Source organism: Sander lucioperca, chromosome 22, assembly GCF_008315115.2.
Source record: "Sander lucioperca isolate FBNREF2018 chromosome 22, SLUC_FBN_1.2, whole genome shotgun sequence".
In the NCBI taxonomy this organism is placed as follows: domain Eukaryota; kingdom Metazoa; phylum Chordata; class Actinopteri; order Perciformes; family Percidae; genus Sander; species Sander lucioperca.
Genome location: NC_050194.1, coordinates 18,252,146 through 18,273,180, shown reverse-complemented (window position 1 = coordinate 18,273,180; position 21,035 = coordinate 18,252,146). Strand labels below are relative to the sequence as shown.

Sequence of the window (21,035 nt, the reverse complement as noted above, 5' to 3'; positions counted from 1 at the left end):
TGATGTGCCTTCTAAACCTCCAAATATGAATCTAGGAAGAACAATGCAACGGGCCTGTTTCCTTGTCTATGTCATTAAAATGTACAAAGCATCAATGTGAAATTCAAACATTGATACCACTATTGTCATCCTTGTAGGGAACGTCAGCTTATAGTTTAAGATGAACCAAGATCTAGCTTGCATATTTAGTTTCCCTGCCTGTCCGCATATCAATAATGCCAGGAGTTGAGAGTCATCTATAATGAAATGCACATGATTTAAAGTAGTAAATCCAAGGTTGTAATCTGCCACTTTTTGGATCCATAAATGTGTCGCATTACATTATGCTGGACATGTGAATAATAAACAAGACAAGGCAGGTTTGTCCCTGTCAACCACGGGTGTACCTGTTTGTCCTCATTGAACTCGTAACTTCAGAATTTATTAGAAATATTGGGCACAAGCCAGTTTGACGCACTCAAGGTTGTGTTTGATGGATGATCACAAAATGTGTTTGCATTCATACAGTTTTGTCAGTGCATACAGAATGTGTGAGATTACACACACATTAATCAGAGCCTCCCCTCAAGCGAAAAGGACAAAACTCCACATTTGTAAGCCACTGTGGGTCCATTACTGACTTTAATCTGTTATGTTTAAAAAGTGTCAGTGTGTGAGATTGCATTTGCTTTTTTTATTCCTCACTGTAAGTCCCAATTGTCACTAACTACACGTTGTCTGTCAGGGAACACTTGGCCTTGCCATGTCCTGCTTAACAGTACAATACCATTAGACATTATTTTTTTCCACCCACAGATTCTGTATCTCAAACCAGTCCCCCCATTTTCATCAATTACAAGCTGCCAAATCCGCAGCAGCGAGGTATTTGCCACTGAGCCTCTAACCTGTCACTCTGGGCACTGACGTCCAATTAATGAGAATTCAGCCGGGGATTTTCTCCCTATAAGAGATTATGGAGAAAGGCAGGAGCCATCACTCTCCCACCTTGGGTGTTCTTCACTGAGAAGACAGCTATTGTCACAACATCCCTGCCTCAAGCTGCTCTGCTCCACAGCCTGATAAGCGGCTGTTTGATCTGCTTGCTTCAGACTATAGCAGGTATTTGAATGCAGAAAATTCTGGCTGTTTCAAACAAAAAACATTTCATGCTTTAATGAATGTTGACCGTGTCTAAGTAACTTCTAAACTACAGTATATACATTTAATAAAAGCCATGTGTGTAAAGGCAGAGATAACGCAGCCAGTGGAAGATACATATGGTCCATATCTATGGTTTATCTTAGTTTTGGGGTTTTATTTGATTTTGTAAATTGCACAACATTAGCAAATACAACAATAATGTATTCATATTGTATTCCTGTATTGCCACAGAAAGGAACTTACATACAATGCATAGGCTTGATTAATAGGTTGATTTTCCCCTAGCCTTAACTAAGTTGTTTTAGTTGCCTACACTCAAACAAACCTCAGAAATTACCCATATGAGTTGTGTTTCGAATGATGATATGGGTAATTTTGAAAAACAACCAAAAGGACTGGTTGGAAATGCCAGAAGGGCCCTGCCCAAGGATCTCAATAAAGCTTGGCTTGGGTTCATTTATTTTGCATTATGCACTGGTAACCATTGTAAAGATGCTAACTGGGTTCAGGTTGCTGCAGCATTTTAAACTGAAGGCAGGAAATGTATGGCCGGAATAAACCAAGCTACAGTCATCTGAATAGGATGGAAATAAAGCTAGCATTTAAAAGAAAGTTATGGCTGTATTTTTGTGAATAATGAAAACATAATTCGATAACAGAACTGAAAATGAGAGTTAAGATTTTGATCAAATAGCACCTAAAAATGAAGTGCATCACAGAACCCATTCAGTCCTTGAGCTCGGTGCCCTTAAACCACAACAAACAGCCAAATCTGTCATGTTACAATCTTCACATGGTGGTGATCAGACAGACTGGTTTAGAAATCCTTTACAATGCATAAAGTAATCACTCCTGTAATGTAGACTTGCCTCCAAGCATCACAGCTACAGTGTAGTCATGCATTTGGAGAGACCTGACACTTGAAAGTTGTGGTTGTTTTAAGGTGTACAAAGAGGGAAGGAGGATATTTCTTGTGTCAAAGCCTTTAATGTTAAATGCTCATGCATTGTTCCTCCCTCATTTTTCCACCCAGACAGTTTAGGATGGGTGTAGTCTAGATGAATAGTGGGCGAACAGCGAATGCCTGCTACAAAAGACTGTGCCAGCCGAGCATGGAGTCTTCCCGCCTCGAGCTGTCCACCCACTCCAGAACCTGCTGTTCTGTGATTAGCCTGCAGCCTCAGCCTCCTTTAGCCACCATTCAGAAGCTATAGTCTCAGGTGTAAAGTCTGATTTCCATACAACCTGTTTAGACTTCTCTGTATGCAATGTCTGTCCACATCAGTTATGTGTAATGAACCACTGCATTTAAATTGGGCAGCGTCCAGGCGGGGCACCGGGCTTGTTAAGGGATTATTATCTTTGCCTTAGTTTGTCTTGCCTTAGGTTGATGAAATGTCAAAAACTGTACAAATTAGTTGTGCAAATGTTTAGTGGAATCCCACTTCTCCTCATGACTAAATATTTAAGGCCGAAGGCTAGACATCATAGTCTGCTTAGAAATACCTCCAAACGCTTCTTAAATGCCAGATACAACTCATTGGGACCCTTGTGATGAAACCTTTATCTAACTTAAAGATAAATCTTTTTCGATGGCAAATTATGGTTTTAATCAGGAGTGTGTTGGCTTTGGGCTTTGTCTTCTTGTGAGAGTGAGGCTCCATCAGCTGCTGTATGTGTGTGTGTGTGTGTGTGTGTGTGTGTGTGTGTGTGTGTGAGAGAGAGAGAGAGACAGAGAGAGAGAGAGAGAGAAGAGGAGAGAAAGAGTTTCATGAGGAACAGACGGCGCTGATGTCATGAGGTGTGACACACGGGGCATCGCTTCATCCCTGTGTTAGAACGTGCCCGGACACTCCACAGAGAGTTTGTTCAGTTCAATTTCAGCTGCTTGTTAACGTGTAAATTACTGGTGAGACTAAAATGGTCTTGGCTGAAACACGAGCAGCCTCAGCCAATAAGTCAGCTTGAAGAAGAGCAACAAGTTAATTAGCTTTCCCAGTAAAGGGATATGATGTGGTTTTAGGAGACATTCAATGCAATAAGTGCACTTTTTTACTAAGCTCTGACAGCTGTACACCCAGTGGGATTTACTGTTCAGGGCAGGTGATGATGACTGCTACTGTTTGTTTGGCAATGCATATTTTGTGCAAGTTTGGACTTCAAAAAAACACACCCCTGCGTGGATCAGGAAACTCGCCTCTGCTTCTCCTTTGGATACAGAATTGCAAAGTTAAGAGCAGTCCCTGAGTTGATTCCCCCGCAGGAAAAGAAGAAACTTTCCTCTGGTTAAAGCCTGCCCCAGACAGAGTGGGAGGAGATGGAGATGAAAGCAGATCCTAAATGTGTCAATGTATGTATCCCAGAGAGATTTCTATTCCTATTTCTCTTCTACCCACACAAAGCCAATGTCAATACAGTGACTCTGCAATGTGTCAGCAGCCTGGGCTGGTTTGAATCTATGAGAGAGAAAGAAAAAAAGGTTTCTTTTTGAGTCACCTGCCAGCATCTAAAGGAGAGAACGGTGCTGTCTGTCTCTCTGCCTCTTCCCTCTCCTCTCCCTCATCTCCTGCTCTCTGTCATTCTCCCTCCCTCACTGCATTTTTCCCAGACTAAGGCGTCCATGGACCCTCTGGCTCCGCTGCTTTCGTCAGTGACTTGGAGCGCTCTGAGAACTTTGTGAACTCTCCGCGTTGGAGTGGGAAGGGAGAGGAAGGGGAGCAGTTGATGGGACGCAGCCCGGCAGCAGCAGCAGGCTCCTTTGGAGACGGCATCAGGACTCACAGCTGGAGCTAATCCCCCGGGTCATGACAAGACAGCGCCTATGCCTCCTAACCCCCCTGGCTCTGCTGGGACTCCTCGTGGGGCTTGCAGACCTCAGCCAAGGCTCTGCCGGTGAGGATGAGGATTACTACATGCAGGAGCTGCTGACAAGAGAGCAGTATAACCAGGTCCAAGTGCTAGAGAAGCCGGTGGCCTCGATACCTGACAGGCATGTGCACCCCAGCCAAAAGCCTGCCAAGAAAGTGCCCAAGGGAAAAGCAGACAGCAGCACGCAGACGGAAAAAAACAGAGCTGATGTAAAATCAGGTAAAAGCACTGCCATCTCTTTAGAAGGACAACTTGAGAAAGTGTTGCTTTTCTAAGTAGTAGTAATAGTAGTAAAACGTCATTCTTTCTCTAGAAGTCCTTCACAAACTCATCTTCACAGTGCCATGGGCAACCAATCAGCAATACAGTAGAGTTTAGTAAGAAAACTAAAGTTCTGCTGAAACTTTTAAAGTGACATTATAAGTCAGTGTTGCCACTATAGATGACAGTGTACAGCTAATCATTTAAGCTTTATCCGGTAAATTGTGATTCATATTTTAATAAAATAAAAGTGAAAATAGAATTAGTAAGGATGTGCTTTGGAATTAAATGGTAAAACACAAATTTCATTAAAAAAAAACTGTTTCTGTGGCTTTTTGTATTGGCTGATGCTTTTAAAGTGAACTTTTTAGTAAAGCTGAAAGATCAGAATTTCATAGTTGCAGGTAATATTTAGAAAGTTTTCTCAGAATCAGCTAACGGCCCCCAGACTTCAATTCAATTCACATGGTAATGGATGTGCAGAGAAAAAACAATAACTATGACCTCAGGTAGTCTTCTCCCCCCCTCACGCATAGATCAGAGCCATGTTTCTGTGTGGCTTCAGCAGGATTAACAGCCTCACCCACTGCAGAGGTTGCATTTAGGGGCCAGAACACATGTGAAATCCACGTTTTTCCAACAGCAGCGAGACACAGCAGTGCCGTACATAGAAATGTACAGCTTAAAGCTCTCTGTATAGGACTCTCAGCACATGCAGTAGCAGGTTTGTAGGTATGTTTGAGATCCTGCCAGGTGATTGGAGGACAGTATCAGGCGTGAGGGCTTTCGGTTGGTTGGTGGCAGATAATTTAGAGCAGCTGTATCAACAGTGACCTCATGTTTCAGGCATCTGGCTTCACGTGTCTCAGCAGGAATACCTGCTGCAGGTGGGAATAGAGCAGGATATATAAAGAAGTCACTGCTTACCTTTGATGAGAGTTGTTTGTTTTATCTCCATCACACTGCATCGTATTAACAAGACAAATTGATTTTTAGGAGCCCGTGAATACTTACTGCCAGGACTTAAACATGTCGACAGTGTGCTGATGGTAGAACAAAAACTGGAAACTCACAGGCGGGAAGTAACTAAATAGATTAATTGATGCACTTAACTTGAAGGAACACGCCAACTTATTGGGACTTTAGCTTATTCAACGTATCCCCCAGAGTTAGATAAGTCCATACATACCCTTCTCATCTCCGTGCGTGTCGTAACTCTGTCTGGCGTACCCACCGCTAGCCTAGTTTAGCACAGATCCTGGAGGTAACCGGCTCCATCTAGTCTACTGCTCCCAATAAGTGACAAAATAATACCAACATTTTCCTATTTACATGTTGTGATTTGGATAATAATAATAATAATAATAATAAAGCTTTATTGCAGACACAGGTCCATATAACACATAATACAGTATACATAGTATAAAAAAGAGATACAAAAACACATAAAAAATTGCATATTAACCTATAGGATACACAATAATACATAAAAATTGCATATGAGCCTATAGGATATAAAGGCTGCTGCACCAATGTCGTCTTAACCTGGAAGTGTATCTATAACAACTTTTCAGAGGGCTGACTAGGGCTTCAATAATGTGGTTCTCTGACTTGTCCAATCGACACATAAAACTAAACATCAATTGTCTTAAGAGTGCCTCACACGTTGGCACTCTAGTGGACACAAACAAATGACTGGCACTCTGCCACCTAGGGACACGGAGCATCAGTCTCATTGCATCATTTTATGCTACCTTGAGCCTCTGCATACTCTTTTTCTTATAATTAGACCACAATTGAGCAGTATATAACGGTGTGATGTAGGTTCTAAACAGAGAGCACTTCACAGAGTCAGAGCACATAGAGAACCTCCTTATAAGCATGTTAGCTTGAGAGTAGATTTTACAGCGCTGTCGGTATAGGTCTTTGTCATCCGTCCAGTCATCAGATATGACATGTCCTAAATATTTAATTTCCTCACACACAGCTAGAGGACTATCTGACAAATAAAAAGTCGGAAAAGTTGATTTCCTGTCCTCGTCACTTCTAACTATCATTATGTGACTTTTCATAGCATTATACTTACTTAATTATCATAATCAAGGCCATACTGAGAACACACCTTCAGCATCTGCTGCAGCCCAGCACTATATGGACAGAGCAGGACCAGGTCGTCTGCATACATAAGATGATTAACTGTAGTGTTGCCCACAAGACAGCCAGTTTGTAACCTATTTAACTGATTTGATAATTCATCCATATAAACAGCTAGACAGATAGTCACAGCGTGTACAAATAACAAAGTCCCATGAGACACAGCCATCTTCTAACCGTATACAAACTGGGAACTAAATTCTCAGAAGGCGAAGCACTGCTACTTGGGCGGAGTGATTAGCGCAACACCTGAAAAGCACCGTTGTTACTCTCTGCTCCTCACCACGGGGCTTCTCAGGTGCTGCGAGCAAATCACAACATGTAAATAGGAAAATGTTGGTGTTATTTTGTCACTTATTGGGAGCAGTAGGCTAGATGGAGCCGGTTACCTCCAGGATCTATGCTAAACTAGGCTAGCATTGGGTGCACCAGACGGAGATGAGAAGGGTATGTATGGAGTTATCTAACTCTGGGGGATACGGTGAATAAGCTAAAGTCCCAATAAGTCGGTGTGTTCCTTCAAAGCTGCACTAATCTTTATAATAATTTCCAGATCTTGTATATTTAAAAACTTTGGAAAGACTTTTCCAAGTTATAAACAATGGCCTTCTTGTGTGTATTAATTTATTTATTTTTTATTAAGAGAATGTAATTATAATTTAAAACGGTTCTCTATCTTTGAAATTGGTAAAGTGAGGACTAATGTAAAATATAGATGTGTGTCAGTTTTGGGGTTAAATTATGGAATGAACTTAGTGATGTGTTGGAAATGTGTACGTCTGTTGAGTTTCAAAAAAGCTTTAAAATCTAAAATAATTAAGGGTTATGAAGTAATTTGATAAAAATGTAAAATTACTAGGCCTTGGCTTCAGCCTATTCCTTTTTTGGTTAGATACGCTGGCAAATTGTGGAAAATAATTATTTCTTTCATGTACTGTATGTTAACTGAAATAAAATTATTCATCTTCATCATAATAAATTTGCTTTCTAACATGTTTGCTATAACAACTTTTAAATTGTCAGTACTGTGTGCTGCTGCCCCAAAGTGAATACATAAACAAATATAACTAAAAAAACAAAATTAATTTATTGCAGCTTTAAGTACAGTTTTGGGATGCCGGTTCTTGAATTTTTCCATTTTGGAGATTTTTTTACGCCCATATCAAAAGCCTGTTGTTGGGTAAAACCTAATACATGTTTTAAACAATCTAATAACTTTGGAGTAGCATGGAGACTTTCAACTGATCTGAAAGCATTACATAATGGTTGCACAGGTCCAAAACGTGGAGATACAGGGAACAGATGAAAAACCTTGCAGTGCTGTTTTTGTTGCTTCACTACAAAACCTTAGAACTCTTAAACTTGTGGTTTAACTTAAGCAGAATTTTAAATACAGGACATTTACTTGTTGTGTTTATTGTGTTACTGGCATGAACATTGTCTGTACCTCACCAACGTCTAAATGATCATATGTTAGAGCCTTCTATAGCCGTTACGCTGAACCACATATGCAGCTCGGAGCGTTGTTGAGGATTTACCCTGTCCCCAGAATGAGGATAAAGACTTTCAGATGTGAGAAGGATTGTTGTCACGTGGGGCCTATCCTGACCTGACAGTCTAATAAAAGGCACACGCCTCCCTTCCATGACTCCCTGCCCCTGTGACTGATTTGAACCTTGAGGCAGTGATCTTACACTGTACATTGTATTACTGTATTAAATATATTAAAGCGTAACTCTCGCCAAAATGCAACCTAGGGTCTTTTTGTGAATGTACCCGAGTCAAACTTTAGTTTAAAAGCATATTTAGGACGGAAGCGTGCACTTTTAAGATTTCAAGATTTTCGTTTTTCTGTCAAATGGACTTTTGAATGGGAGTGCTAGGGGCACTTTTATGCTAGCCTCAAAATAGCTATTTTTAAAACACTAAGAAGGCTCGACACAACATGAAACTTTGCTCTAAGTATCACCAGAGGCTCTACACATGAACTCGAGCATTGAGAACATTGTTTGTGTACCCAGAGTTTACTAAAAAGAAAGGTTTTGAACAACTCACCATAGCTCTTGTTGTTTCCGGCTGCTACCACCTCGGCAGTCAAAACGAGTCGATATCAAAACAAGTAGCCACAGATTTAGTATATCCCTTGTGCACTGGTGTAGTTAAGGTGTAGAGCCTCTGGTGATACTTTGAGCAAAGTTTCATGTTGTGTTGAGCCTTCTTAATGTTTTAAAAATAGCTATTTTGAGGCTAGCATAAAAGTGCCCCTATTACTCCCATTCAAAAGGCCATTTGACCGAAAAACAAAAATACGGTACATCTTAAAAGTGGCGCTTCCGTCCTAAATATGCTTTTAAACGAAAGTTTGACTCGGGTACATTCACAAAAAGACCCTAGGTTGCATTTTGGCAAGAGTTACGCTTTAAATGAGCATCTGCTTAGCCCTTGTGAGTGGGAGACATACTGCGATTGAATGTAGGAGCAATAGAGTTTATTTAGATTATGTTTCCTAATTATGTGCCCAAAGAGTGTCTCTTGGTTCAGGACCCAATTCTGAATCTATCCATGTGTGTAAGGCTGAATCCAGCCAAAGTTTTGCCCTGTGCGAACACTCCCTTTAACAACAATGAATCAGCAGTTTTAAATGTAATTGGACCTGTCAAAGCAAATGGAGAAAAAAAAGTTTTATTTCTGTTCCTGCATTAATGTCATTTCCTTCCTTAGTGAAAACAGCCAACAAAAAGGCTGAGAAGAACAAGAAAAGCGCCCTGAAAACCTCAAACAGCATCTCAGAGGGAGAAGGACAATACAACTCGATAAAAGAGGGTGAGTGAACAACTAGTGACACTCTCACTTGTTATGGAAAATTTATGATCTCATGAAAATTCATCTTCCCTCCGATGTGTATGGATCATTTCTCAGCTTTCACGGGAGCAGTTAGGATGGGAAAAGAAAAATAAACTCTCTCAGAGATGACAAATATTTTGGAAAGGGGAAGAGCTTTTCAGAGAACATATTTTCCCTCAGAGGAAAAGTCTGGCAATATAAGATGATGCTCTCAGAAGTGGAGTCAAGCCACAGAGGCACTGATGTCGTCTTTGAATATGAAGCATTGTGTTTGGTTTCCATGGATCATGGTATATTTGCTAAACTGAAGCCAGGATGCCCCAGTAGTGTTCCTGTCATGTCAGATGACAGATTAAACTTGCTCGACTGAGAGCGTGATTTAGGGCAAAGCACATGTGCTTTGACCTCAGACTTTCCACAGCTCTGAACGTGGTGATATTGCTCTGATTAAACTTATTTACACAGTGTCAGACATTTCTAGCATAACGGGAAGCTGTATTTAATAATTCTTGGAGATTAAGAGAGGCTGTGGTGGCCAACTGTGAATTTATGTGTTTATGTTGAAGCTATTGTAAGGAACTTACTGAGACAGACAGAAAGGTTGCCATTTTTAATTTGGCACTCGAGAATGGGAGCAGAAAGTTGGATATTCATGTGTGTTGGAAAATGGTAACTCCATGCCGACACGCCTGGCACCAAGAAGCCCAGGCAGTCAAGATCGTGAAGGCTCAGGTTTCCAAAATCATGTTTCAGTTTTCACGGCTGAAACTGTGACTCAACACCAATCTGTTTTCCAACTTTGTTTCAGCATCTTCTGGTTGCAGCCATAGACTGTATGGTTGCAGCTGATTTATGTAAAATGTAAAAAAACAATTCACTTTCTATATATCAAGAGCTGCATTAACTCAACTTCAGAAATTCTTCAGCCTCAAAACTTTTAATTATCCGGCCACTTTTGGAGGTGTAGCAGAACCTCAGTGCCTGCCACATCCACACATACCAAAACAATAGGGAATTCATTAAACTGCGGTCTGAGACCAGCGAGGTATTTCAAAGTTTGATTCAGCGGATGTCTCAACGGCTCATTCATTATTCCCATTGGACAGAAATGTGTTGAAACAAGATGTTTCTGCTCAGATAACACAGTTTGTCACATCTGCGCGGTCAAGCTGCAGAGGCTGTTGAAAAGTCAAAATTGTATCCTGGGTTGATGTACAATGATGATTTGGGGGTAAAGTACAGTATGTCACAATGTGTCGTTAAAGCGAGACCATGAACTTTTGAAAGAAGAAATAATACAATCTTCTTCTTACAAATGAAAAGCTGAACCCACAATCAATAAAATACACTGTCAGTAAAATACACTGAGGATATTTGGTGTTTTGGTCCGGGATGACCAGTAGCTTATGGTGGCTAATGTTAGCTAATGTTTTTAAACTCTAGATAGATATCAGCATATAACTGACAATGTTAAGTCAGTACTATAAGCTATTTTGCAGAATTTCACGGATAAACATTTCAATGGTTTTATCACAAGTAAGTAAAACCTCACCACAAGACATGTTTGTAATTTCCTACTTGCAGTCCCAATTACACATGTATTATGAATTGAAAAGTGTTCCAAGATGGCAACCGATTCATTCAATTGAAAGTTGTTTGCTGGGCACATAGCCAGAAAAGTTGTTCAGACTTCCATGTTTTTGGGCGACACGGAAATTCAATGTGCTGATATCCTGCAATTACTATTTATGGCGACAGGGGGTCGCTGTTCAGCAAATGTTATCTGGTCGCGCTTTAATTTTTAAGCTTACAGGACACCACTTCTGTTGGTACATTTCCTTGTTTAAAAGCAGTTTAAAACTTACAGTAGATAAACATGATAATGTGAATGAATCATACACATAACGTATTTCAATACTGTACCACCAGATGTTAATATTACGCATTATTGTTAAGGCCAAATGTTGTGTTCCTGTGTGGGTCCTCTTGCAAAGGATTGCATTCAGATGGGGATAATGATTTAGGACTTTGCAACATGGCAGGCACCCTGCTTAGAGGGCTGGGTTGTCCCTAATATGTTCACTCCATTCAGAAAGCCTGTGGCCTTACAGTATGTGTCTGATACCAAGAGTATTTTAAATATAGGAATACAGGGTCACAAGTAGATCAACACGTATGTTTTATTGCTGTATAGAGTTACTGTGAATACTACACTAACTGGTCTTACCAGTGGCTTGTTAATCAACTTTTACACCTCAGTTTTACATCATGCATTAATTTTTTCTCAAGCTATGTTTGCTTGATGCACCAAACATAAATTGCCTCATGCATGTGTGGATTTTGGATGCTGATCATCTTTTTCTCTGGCTTTTTAACAAATCCTGGTTCATGTGATTGACGGTCTCCAGTGGCTAAGACATATGTGGCTGCTGGAACAGTTATACAATGCAAAGGCAGCTTCATTTATGGGTCAAAGACTTTACTGCAGAATATGTCCAAAATCCCATGCATACATGCTGTAAAAGCAAAAGTCCAAGCCACAGTATTTCTTTAAAGAAAATGTCTTTGTCTTCTTTGTGCCTGTTACACTTCTGGTATGACAGCAGCATGTGCAGCATATGCTGTATGTACAAACAGATCAGTGCACAATTCTTGCTCTGAAATTCTATCGCTGTGATCCGGGCAAGTCTGCAAACAGCATGATCTGACCCAAAGAGCCTTTGGGCAGCTGGAATTTCACACATCAACCTTGATTTTCCCATTTGGCACTCACTGGTTGATATCCATTGTAGTGTAAAGGATGAGCCAATCTCACACAAAGAGCTCTATTTAGTGAACACCAACTCAATATCTGCAATCACTTAAAGACAGGCATTTGTTCAAATGAACAGCAAACTCCCTCCAGCAGCAAATGAAAACATTCTTAAGTGATGTGCAGTTTTCTCTTTTTAAGGACTGTGTTTTTCTAAAATAGTGCCTTGAAGACAGCTGCATGCCTGCCAAACCATTGCTGTAGCATCAGTGGGTGTTACTGGATAATTGCCATACTCAAGGAGTTAATTACAAGATGATTTGTCATATCACTGACTGCTTATTGCCATCATCAGCACTGTCGGTAAAGATACATGTAAGAAATATGGGACTCATTGCATTGAAGATCTCTCATGTCCTGTGGTCTGGGCTGGGAGAATGCCTGCACAGTATCAGTAGTATCATCATCTACAGTAGTTAGGTCTGACAGGTCTGAGAAGATAACTCAAATAACCCTGATGAGGTCATAGTGATGTCATCAGGGTTATTTGAGTGTTGGTTTGGAGACTTAAAAAAACAGACATCTGCATTATAAACCGAGGGCACAGAGTTTAAAACACAGTGGAGGTTATTGGGCAGGGAGGGTGAAACAAAAAGGCAGTATCAGGTTGCTTTATGGGAAATTGCGAATTAAAAGTCAGGATAAATCAGCCTCTGCTGCTTTAATTTCTTTTCTTTTTTAACTTTTTTTTTTTAATCTGTCCCACAACTTTTTGGAAGAGCAATTTAAAAGTGCTAGAGTACTCTAAGGGAACTATGTTGCGCAAAAGGTCTTGAAGGATCACAAAACGTTTTTATTATTTTGACCCGTTTGTCAGCTTATCCAATATCTGCTAATAGCACTGGCACCAAAAACCCTCTCAGTCTAGCATGTATACCAGTGTTTCAGCATAGAGTGGGCATGCATTAAGTAAATATAGGTGATCACCAACATGAGAATAGACCACCTTATTTTTTTATTTTTTTTACCAATACTTTTAAACATGCTTGACAGGTTTGTAGCTGCTGCAATTTCCCATTTTTGCCCTTTCATGATATTGCATATCACCAATTTTAATTATGTATTCATTGTGCAGTTAGATGGCTGTGATAGGCGTGCATTGCAAAATTAGAAAAAGAAAGTGTTCATAGTTTACAGTCATTAATCATTCATGAAGAGTGACACATTTTGAAATTCATAGCAGTTTAGATATCAAAGCCTCTGTCACGTTATTAAGCTCCATTTCCTTCACACAGACTCACCTTTTGTAGTTTGATTTTCCAGGTTTGGAGAAAATGAGTTGTTTACAGACAGAAGTGTGAAAATTAACTTTTCCTGATTTGTCTCCTACATGTGATCAAATTAGCTGCAAAGGACACGTGCTTTGACAACAATAACTCAAGATGTAATGAGTTTTGCATCTTGAGTAATTGTTGTGTTTGGTTTGGAGGCAGAATGAAGAAACAGCAACACTGATAATGGTCGCTATCACAATCACATTCTGCTTTAATTTGAACCTTTATTAAACTCTTCCTTGTTCACTATGTGTGTTGTGTCGATTATGTTTGCAGTATAGAGCACCTTATTATCTTCTCAGTAACAAACAGAGAGTGCAGCTGCTGTCTTCGTTTGGTTCACACGTTTGAGTTCACTGTGAAAAGTCTAAATTAGGTCATTACTGTTGAGTCAAGGAGCTATACTGTACTGTGCAGAAAGCAATTATCCTGGAGCAATGCACAACACATGATACATAACATTACCATCACAGCCTAATTTGTTACTCTCGTTACCCAGAATGCCCTCCCATGGGACTGGAGACATTGAAGATTGATGATTTCCAGCTTCATGCTTCAACTACGAAACGCTACGGCCTTGGTGCACACAGAGGTCGACTTAACATTCAGGTGAGACGGGAATGTAAAGTGTTGGAAGTTTGGGTAAGCTTACTAGAAATGTTGGGACTCGCATTATACAATTTCACCTTTCTTTGAATACTTCTGGAAGCCTCATTTCCCCCCACAAATTAGCAATACATAAGAAATATGATCCAGAGATAGCATCTTTTAATTTTAGAATCAGTTTAAGTTCATGTTCAAGCTCTATGGAAAAATGTCGCCTGCGATAACTGGCTTTTGCTCAGTTAAATGTGGATGACATTATCATGAGCTCGCAGCGGCAACTCAATAGAGAAAGTGATAGTGTTGCCATCGAACCAGGGGCACATCCCCAAGACTAACAAAAAAGATTGGTATCTGGGAAAAGAGGAATTTCCTGTTAGTGCAAGCTGTGCTTTGAGGGTATTAGCATGTGTACAGTCTGCAGTGCGCCTCATCTACTGCAGGCTGCACTGCTCTGAATCCACACAATTAATGCAACACGCACACATGCTCTTAATCCGCACAAGACGGCAAGGCATTATGTGTCAGGAAATCAACAAAACAAAGGATGTGTTGTTTGGTGTGTATGTGAGTGCCTCTCAAGAATCATAGAGGGGCAGATACAGTAGTGTCCATTATAGAGAACAATTATCAGTAAATCATGAGAAAAACATAGAAAGCAGATGTTGCCTGTTGAATCGGGCTTGTGGCCATGTAGCTTGGCTTTTTTTCCACTTTTTGTAGCTGCTACAGCATGTTTGATTCCAGACACCAAGAGTTCTGTGATGTGAGGAATTTAACTTTCCTTTTTTATATTTGGAGATGCATACTGGCGGTGAAACATGAACAACTGAAATGCTAGACATCACTTAACACCCTTTACATTTTTAATAACTGTAATAGAAGTGTTTGGAAAGTTAAACTTACTATATCCTTATCCTGCAGCAAAATACATATAGTGACAGACATGGGATACATCATGTGCCAGATTGTTTTCATTCAAGTAATGAAAGGTCCTGGGTCTTCACCTGGATCTGAATTGGTACCAAATGTAATCACCTGTTCCATGACATTCATATTCATTCAAATCTGTTACATTATTTTTTCTTTTTTTTATTAGATATTCTGCTAACTGACAGAGAAATGGTACATAAAACAGACCCTCCTTGGCAGAAGTAGGCCTATTTACTTTCAGAATCATTACAAATCATTCAACAGTAAACTTTTTTTGCTTCAGGAATTTGGTTCAAGGCAGCTGAGCACTTACTGCTTATGGCTGGAACATGCTTCTCCTAGCAGCATGTAAATAAAAGTATGGGTATCGCTTAGTTTTCTTTCTCTCTGAACACATTTTTGTCTTTTCTGTTTAAAACCTGCATCCTGACAGGAAGTTGGATAGACCTCACAGCTTGTTTCAAGCACAGAGCCACGCGACTTTCAGATTTGGGAGATGCATATATGTTTGTTTACAGAGTCAGAATTCTAACTTAGATACATTCTTCCAGAAATCCAGTTTTTCTCTGAGGCAACTTCATATGTACAGGACTAATTCTAAATCCCTAACATTCTTCATGTTTGACTTTGATAAAAGACTTTTAATGTAATGTAAACACTTTATAATGAATTAGACACAACACAGTGATGTTGAGTATTAACCTAATATAATTCACAAATTTGTCAGATCATCACTCTGTTTCACAACCATTCCAATCCTAACTTAATCATCTCAAGTCACATTCTTCTTGACATTATTTGAGTGGTGTACTTCAAAGGGACTTGACAGTCATGATAAAGAGACAGTGATAGCATGCACTCAACTTTTACAGTGCAGTATGTCATCATAATCTTAGCAGTTGGATGAAGATGAAGAAGCACATACACAGAATGTGTGTGACTGTTCACACATCTCGCTCTGAGCCAACAGTGTCGACTGGTAGTACGGCTTCATAGAGGGTGTAGCATTATAATTAGTTTAACATTTTCAGCTGTTGAACTGAGCAAGTGTCCAGAAAATGTGTCCTTGCGATCCATCAGTAGCACGTACACCAAATCTGTTGAATTCTGGGAAACGGAAAATAGCTCAGACAGTTTTTTCAGTGCTCAGCCCTGTATCGCAGATGTGTCCTGCGATCATTCCCGTAACTCAACTTCACTGGCTTTGTTTTTCCCTTGTTCACTCCATTAAGTATGATCCAGTCTGCTTTGAGTGATGTAGCCTGTTTTATAACATTAACAGTGCTGCCTTTATCATGGTAAAAGAAACATTGATCTACTGCAGCTAAGCTGATTCTTATCTTGACAGCATATTTTAGATTCAGAGATTACAATCTAAACATCTCAGCCTTGACTTGTGCATGCTTCAACCCCTCCACTGTCAACACAGTGACCTTTAATAAATATTTGACAAATGCAAACAAAGCAGAGGTGGTCAGCATTACTAGTCAGAGTGTTGCACCAAACATAGACTGCGTGTTTGTGTTACCACATGGACATCTGGGATAAAGTTCTGCGCTACACGGCTGTTTTCCGGACTGCAGGCTGGCCTTTATGAAGATGACCTCTATGACGGGGCCTGGTGCGCTGGCAGAGATGACCCGCTGCAGTGGTTTGAGGTGGACGCCAGGAGGCTGACTAAGTTCACAGGGGTCATCACACAAGGCAGAAGCTCCCTTTGGTCGTGAGTAGGAACCCTACAGACATGCATGGAGAGTTGCACATGGTTGAGAATGAGGATTTTCTTGTCCAAGCTAACGTTAAAGGATAATTCTGGGGGATGGATTTCATGCCAGTTCTCTAAATTGCCTTAAATCAAGTGATATCTAGTGATGTCTGTTTGAAGTTTGTTTTAAACCATTAGAACAGGGATCTTTAACAGGGGGTCTTGGGCCCTTAGGGGGTCCTCAGAGTTCATTTTTTGAAAGTGTTTCATTACAGAAAAATACTTTGCACATCTTTAATGGGAGACAGGTGCGTCGGAGTGGGAAAAGTAAGTCAAAAGTTGCAAAGAAACTCCTGCACACTGTCTAACTTGTTTCTTTGCAACTTTTGAACGTTTTTTCAAAGAGGAAAATGTCTTAACATGAATCCAACAAATTATTAGCCTATTAGTGAAAAAAAAACATTGATTATAAGCTTACTGGCCTATAGGTAGTCACTAAGGTAGCCACCCACAGATACAGTTCATCCTAAGGATTCACTGTGCAACATAAAAACATGATTTATAAAATCATACCAACAATTATTTTAACAGCTTAGTATTCTATGCACTAAAAGGGTATGTATAAAGGCTTTAGGCTGCCCACACGTTATTGTAGGCCCAGTTTAATATGCAGCTTAATTTAATACAATATGTAGTGGGCACTGCTCTGTCTCTCTCACAGTTAAGGGGTCCTTGGCTTCAAAAATGTTGAAGACCCCTGCATTAGAGAACACTCATTTTTGTAGAACAAGAAAGGAAACCTCACATATCTTGATAATCCAGCACATTTAATATGGATACCTATAGTCCATATTAGAAAAGGATAAAAAAAATGAAAAATACAATATGAGGAAAGTAGATATGTCATGCCATCCATGAAACGCTTTTTGCATCAATAACCTGCATTTTGCTACCACTGTTTTTTATTAGTGATATACTTATATCAGAAGTTCATTTCAAGCACAGGTTGGCATCATGAAGTTTATATAAATCAGAGACAGTGTAGAGACTCGTACAGCTGGCTGTACTTACTGTAGGCACAGCAGTGCTTTGAGCTAATGCCAGCGTGCTAAAATGCTCACAAGGATGATGCTAACATGCCAACGTTAAGCAAATATAATGTTTACCATGTTCATCATCTTAGTGTACCATGTCAGCATGCTAACAATTGGCAGTTAGCACCAAAGTACAGTTGAGACTGATAGGATATGAATATGTGGACAAAATCAACATGGCAAGCTATACAATAGTTGTTGAGATAACATGGCTATAAAAATCCAAACACAGTAAGCAGCCAAAAATCTAATTACATATGGCATGAGTTTCAAAATAACTACGGGAAATGAAAACTAGAAGCAGACAGACAGCAATAATTGTTCCAGAACTCTAAATGAGTCTTGGATTTTCCTGTAAACCCAACTGGAAAATTTTACTTCACAAATATAAACAAAACAAGCTTTTCAATCTCGTCCACATGGCGTAGAACCTTCACTGGCGTTTGCCCTTTTCACAAGTCTTTTCTGATCCCATCACTGTGGGATTAAGGATTTATGAGTTTGATTGATTGGAGTACAGCCTCATTCTTTCATCTCTCTTAAAAGGCATTTGCATTTTAAAAATAACACAGGAGAAGTGTTTTTTACTGCACTGTAAGCTTGTTCAATCCACTCAGATGAGGGACAAAATAATGTTATTACAAGTAGGGATTTGAACTGTACACATTTTAACACTTTAATTATATTTACTGTAAGTGTATACTGACTACAGCATGGGATGAGTCTGCTGTGTGCTGTGAACGGTGTCTGTGAAGCTCGTTAATATATGAATTATAGTACCATCAAGTCTCCATGGCAATTTCTGTAATATAACTTATAAATAAAAAGGGATGTGTATAATCTCACCATCCACTGCCTCAGCTCAATCAGTACATAAGCCTGTCGCATCTTTTTTGAGTATGAAGACATTTACTCGAAATTTAGAACCCAGATATGCATCTCATCGCTTCAATTACTGTGCCAGTGTGTTGGTTCTGTTTTTTTAAGATTAAGTTAAAATATGTACAATCATGTATAATTGTAGAGTAACACCTTTTCTGACGCTAAAAATCACGTGGTCAAATGTTTGGTCAAACTTTATCCGGTACCCAAACTGTACCCAGTAGGGGTGAGAACAAAGGCTTATATGTTTAAAAAGAGCCAGAATATATTGTAACAGCAACTAGTGACCCTATGACGTGGCACATTTGTTTGATTTTCTTTTTTAAATACTCATTGGGCAGTGGGAAAAGTTAACCCAGTATGTGAGTTTTAGTGTGTGACACTCATGCTCGCATACTGTACAGTACATACTTGATTCCATGAGCTCTTGAGAAATCCCCTCTGAACTCTCAGAGAATTATGTGTGTGTGTGTGTGTGTGTGTGTGTGTGTGTGTGTGTTTGTGTGCGTGCATGTGCGTCTGCGTGTGTGTTTCGTTACGAACAAACGTAGTCAAGGTGATTCACCTTGAATTATTATTGTGTGTGTTGCCTACAGTAAATTGTATTTTGTCATAATGGCTTTGGATTAGCATTTTCAAATAGGGAACTTAAAATAAAATATGCCTTCTTAGAAAGCGGCCATGATAAACTAAAGGAACAAGTTGTATTTGCATTTAACCAGGGTCCTATAGCCACCAAGAAAACCAACAAATGCTTTTGTTCACATTTTTCCCTACCATCTATCTACTCTGACTTTGCTCTGTAATAATATTTGACAATGTTTGGCCTTTGGACTTCTTAATTGGAAAGGATAGGCGGAGACTTCTGAAAACTGCTGTGTAGTAGAGCATTGGGAGATACTTTATCAGGCTGTGTTGGTAATTTTCGTTCTAGGACAGCACGATCTGAGGGCGCGGAAGACACCGATGCCTGAGACAAAATTTCTCCCGCAATTAGCTCTGTAGGGCATGTAACTGTCTGCGGTGTCAGCTCTGGGGTTTCTGTCTGTAACAGTGCTCTAATTAGCAGAACTGGGAATTCTTACCAGGCTGGACCAGCTCAGCCCTGATGCCTTTATCCAGAAGCATGGAAGTCACTGTCAACCTACCTACTGCTCACGTGGGTAGAGCTTTGTCTGGCGTAATGGGACATTAAATCACCTGTGAAGTGTTTTTGCAGACAGACATAAAAAGCATTGTATTATTGTGATGTGTTACCTCTCTGTGCGCTACCTAAGATACTTTTTAAATGGACAATACCAGTGTGTTTTAACTCCTAAACTACAACGTTTTGTACCAGACAGCCATTTCGTTCCATTTATCTCCTCTTGTTATGAAAATCTCTTAGTAGACTTTTTAAACTTGCTTGATATTTGTCATCTATCACAGTGATTGTTAAGTCTGCATTTTTTTTGTCATAGCTACATTATTGTTGCCAGGGCCATAGACAGGAAAATGAGAAATTAGAAATGCTAATTTAAGAAGTTTAAGGTCGTTTATTCAGTTGACAGTATAATACATTTTCGGTAATTTACTGAAATTAGCTTGTAAAACACTCACTATACTGGTAGGCATATATTTGAAATTTGGACAGAGCCTGGCTAGCTGTTTCCAGTCTTTATGCTAAGCTAATTGACAGCTGGTCAGTGTCATATTTAACGTACAGATGTGGTAGTGGTCTCAATCTTCTCATCTAATTGGCAAGAGAGCAAGAAAGTACCATTTTCCAAGAAGTCAAACTATTCCTTTAACATTTACTGTGTTTTTTCGAATTCATGACTTGTTAGCCTGGTCCTAGACACCTGAATCACCGCCAACATTTCAGTGATTCAAATGAATAAATGAATGAATGAATGAAGTGAAACAAAATGGAAATTCACTCTGATTATCTGGCCAACGTATTCTGGAACTCGGAACCAAAACTCAACCCAAATAACTGAAATGCATCTGCATGACAAACTTCACTGTTGCTCATGTTTCAAAACTTTAAGCAATAAGAGGCTCAAGTGACACTTATAATAAGTAAGTAATACTAATATAAATTATTTGACCTCCTCTTTCATTGTGCTACTTTTAAACAGACTTCCATCCTGTGAGAATGAAGCAGGTTCGAGTATGTGCTGAGCGACTTCCTCACAGTCACCTCATTTGCATTGAATTCAGCCTGATAGGATATTTCTTTTCTTCCTCTCATGCCCGGATTTTCTCACGCTAACAGGAGCGATTGGGTGACCTCGTATAAGGTGATGGTGAGCAATGACAGTCACACCTGGATAACACTGAAGAACGGCTCCAAGGACTTGGTGAGTAACAATCATGACATTTAAAACTAGTTTCTCCTGACAAATATCTACAAAGTAGACAATTATTATCACACTGTAAAGCTTTTGAGCTCAAGCATTATTACTCTTTCTCCGCGTAAACTA

The 21,035-nt window shown here is 39.7% G+C and overlaps 1 protein-coding gene across 1 annotated transcript in view; it reads left to right on the top strand.

Moving 5' to 3' along the window:
* The first annotated feature begins 3,409 nt into the window (after positions 1-3,409).
* cpxm2 (carboxypeptidase X (M14 family), member 2) overlaps positions 3,410-21,035 on the top strand; it is a 29,485-nt gene continuing 11,859 nt past the window's right edge. The window contains exons 1-5 of the mRNA XM_035997921.1: positions 3,410-4,227; positions 9,145-9,246; positions 13,853-13,962; positions 16,473-16,612; positions 20,828-20,912. Of these exons, the coding sequence (XP_035853814.1) occupies positions 3,945-4,227; positions 9,145-9,246; positions 13,853-13,962; positions 16,473-16,612; positions 20,828-20,912 (720 nt within the window). The 5' untranslated portion in view covers positions 3,410-3,944. The remainder of the gene's footprint in view (positions 4,228-9,144; positions 9,247-13,852; positions 13,963-16,472; positions 16,613-20,827; positions 20,913-21,035) is intronic.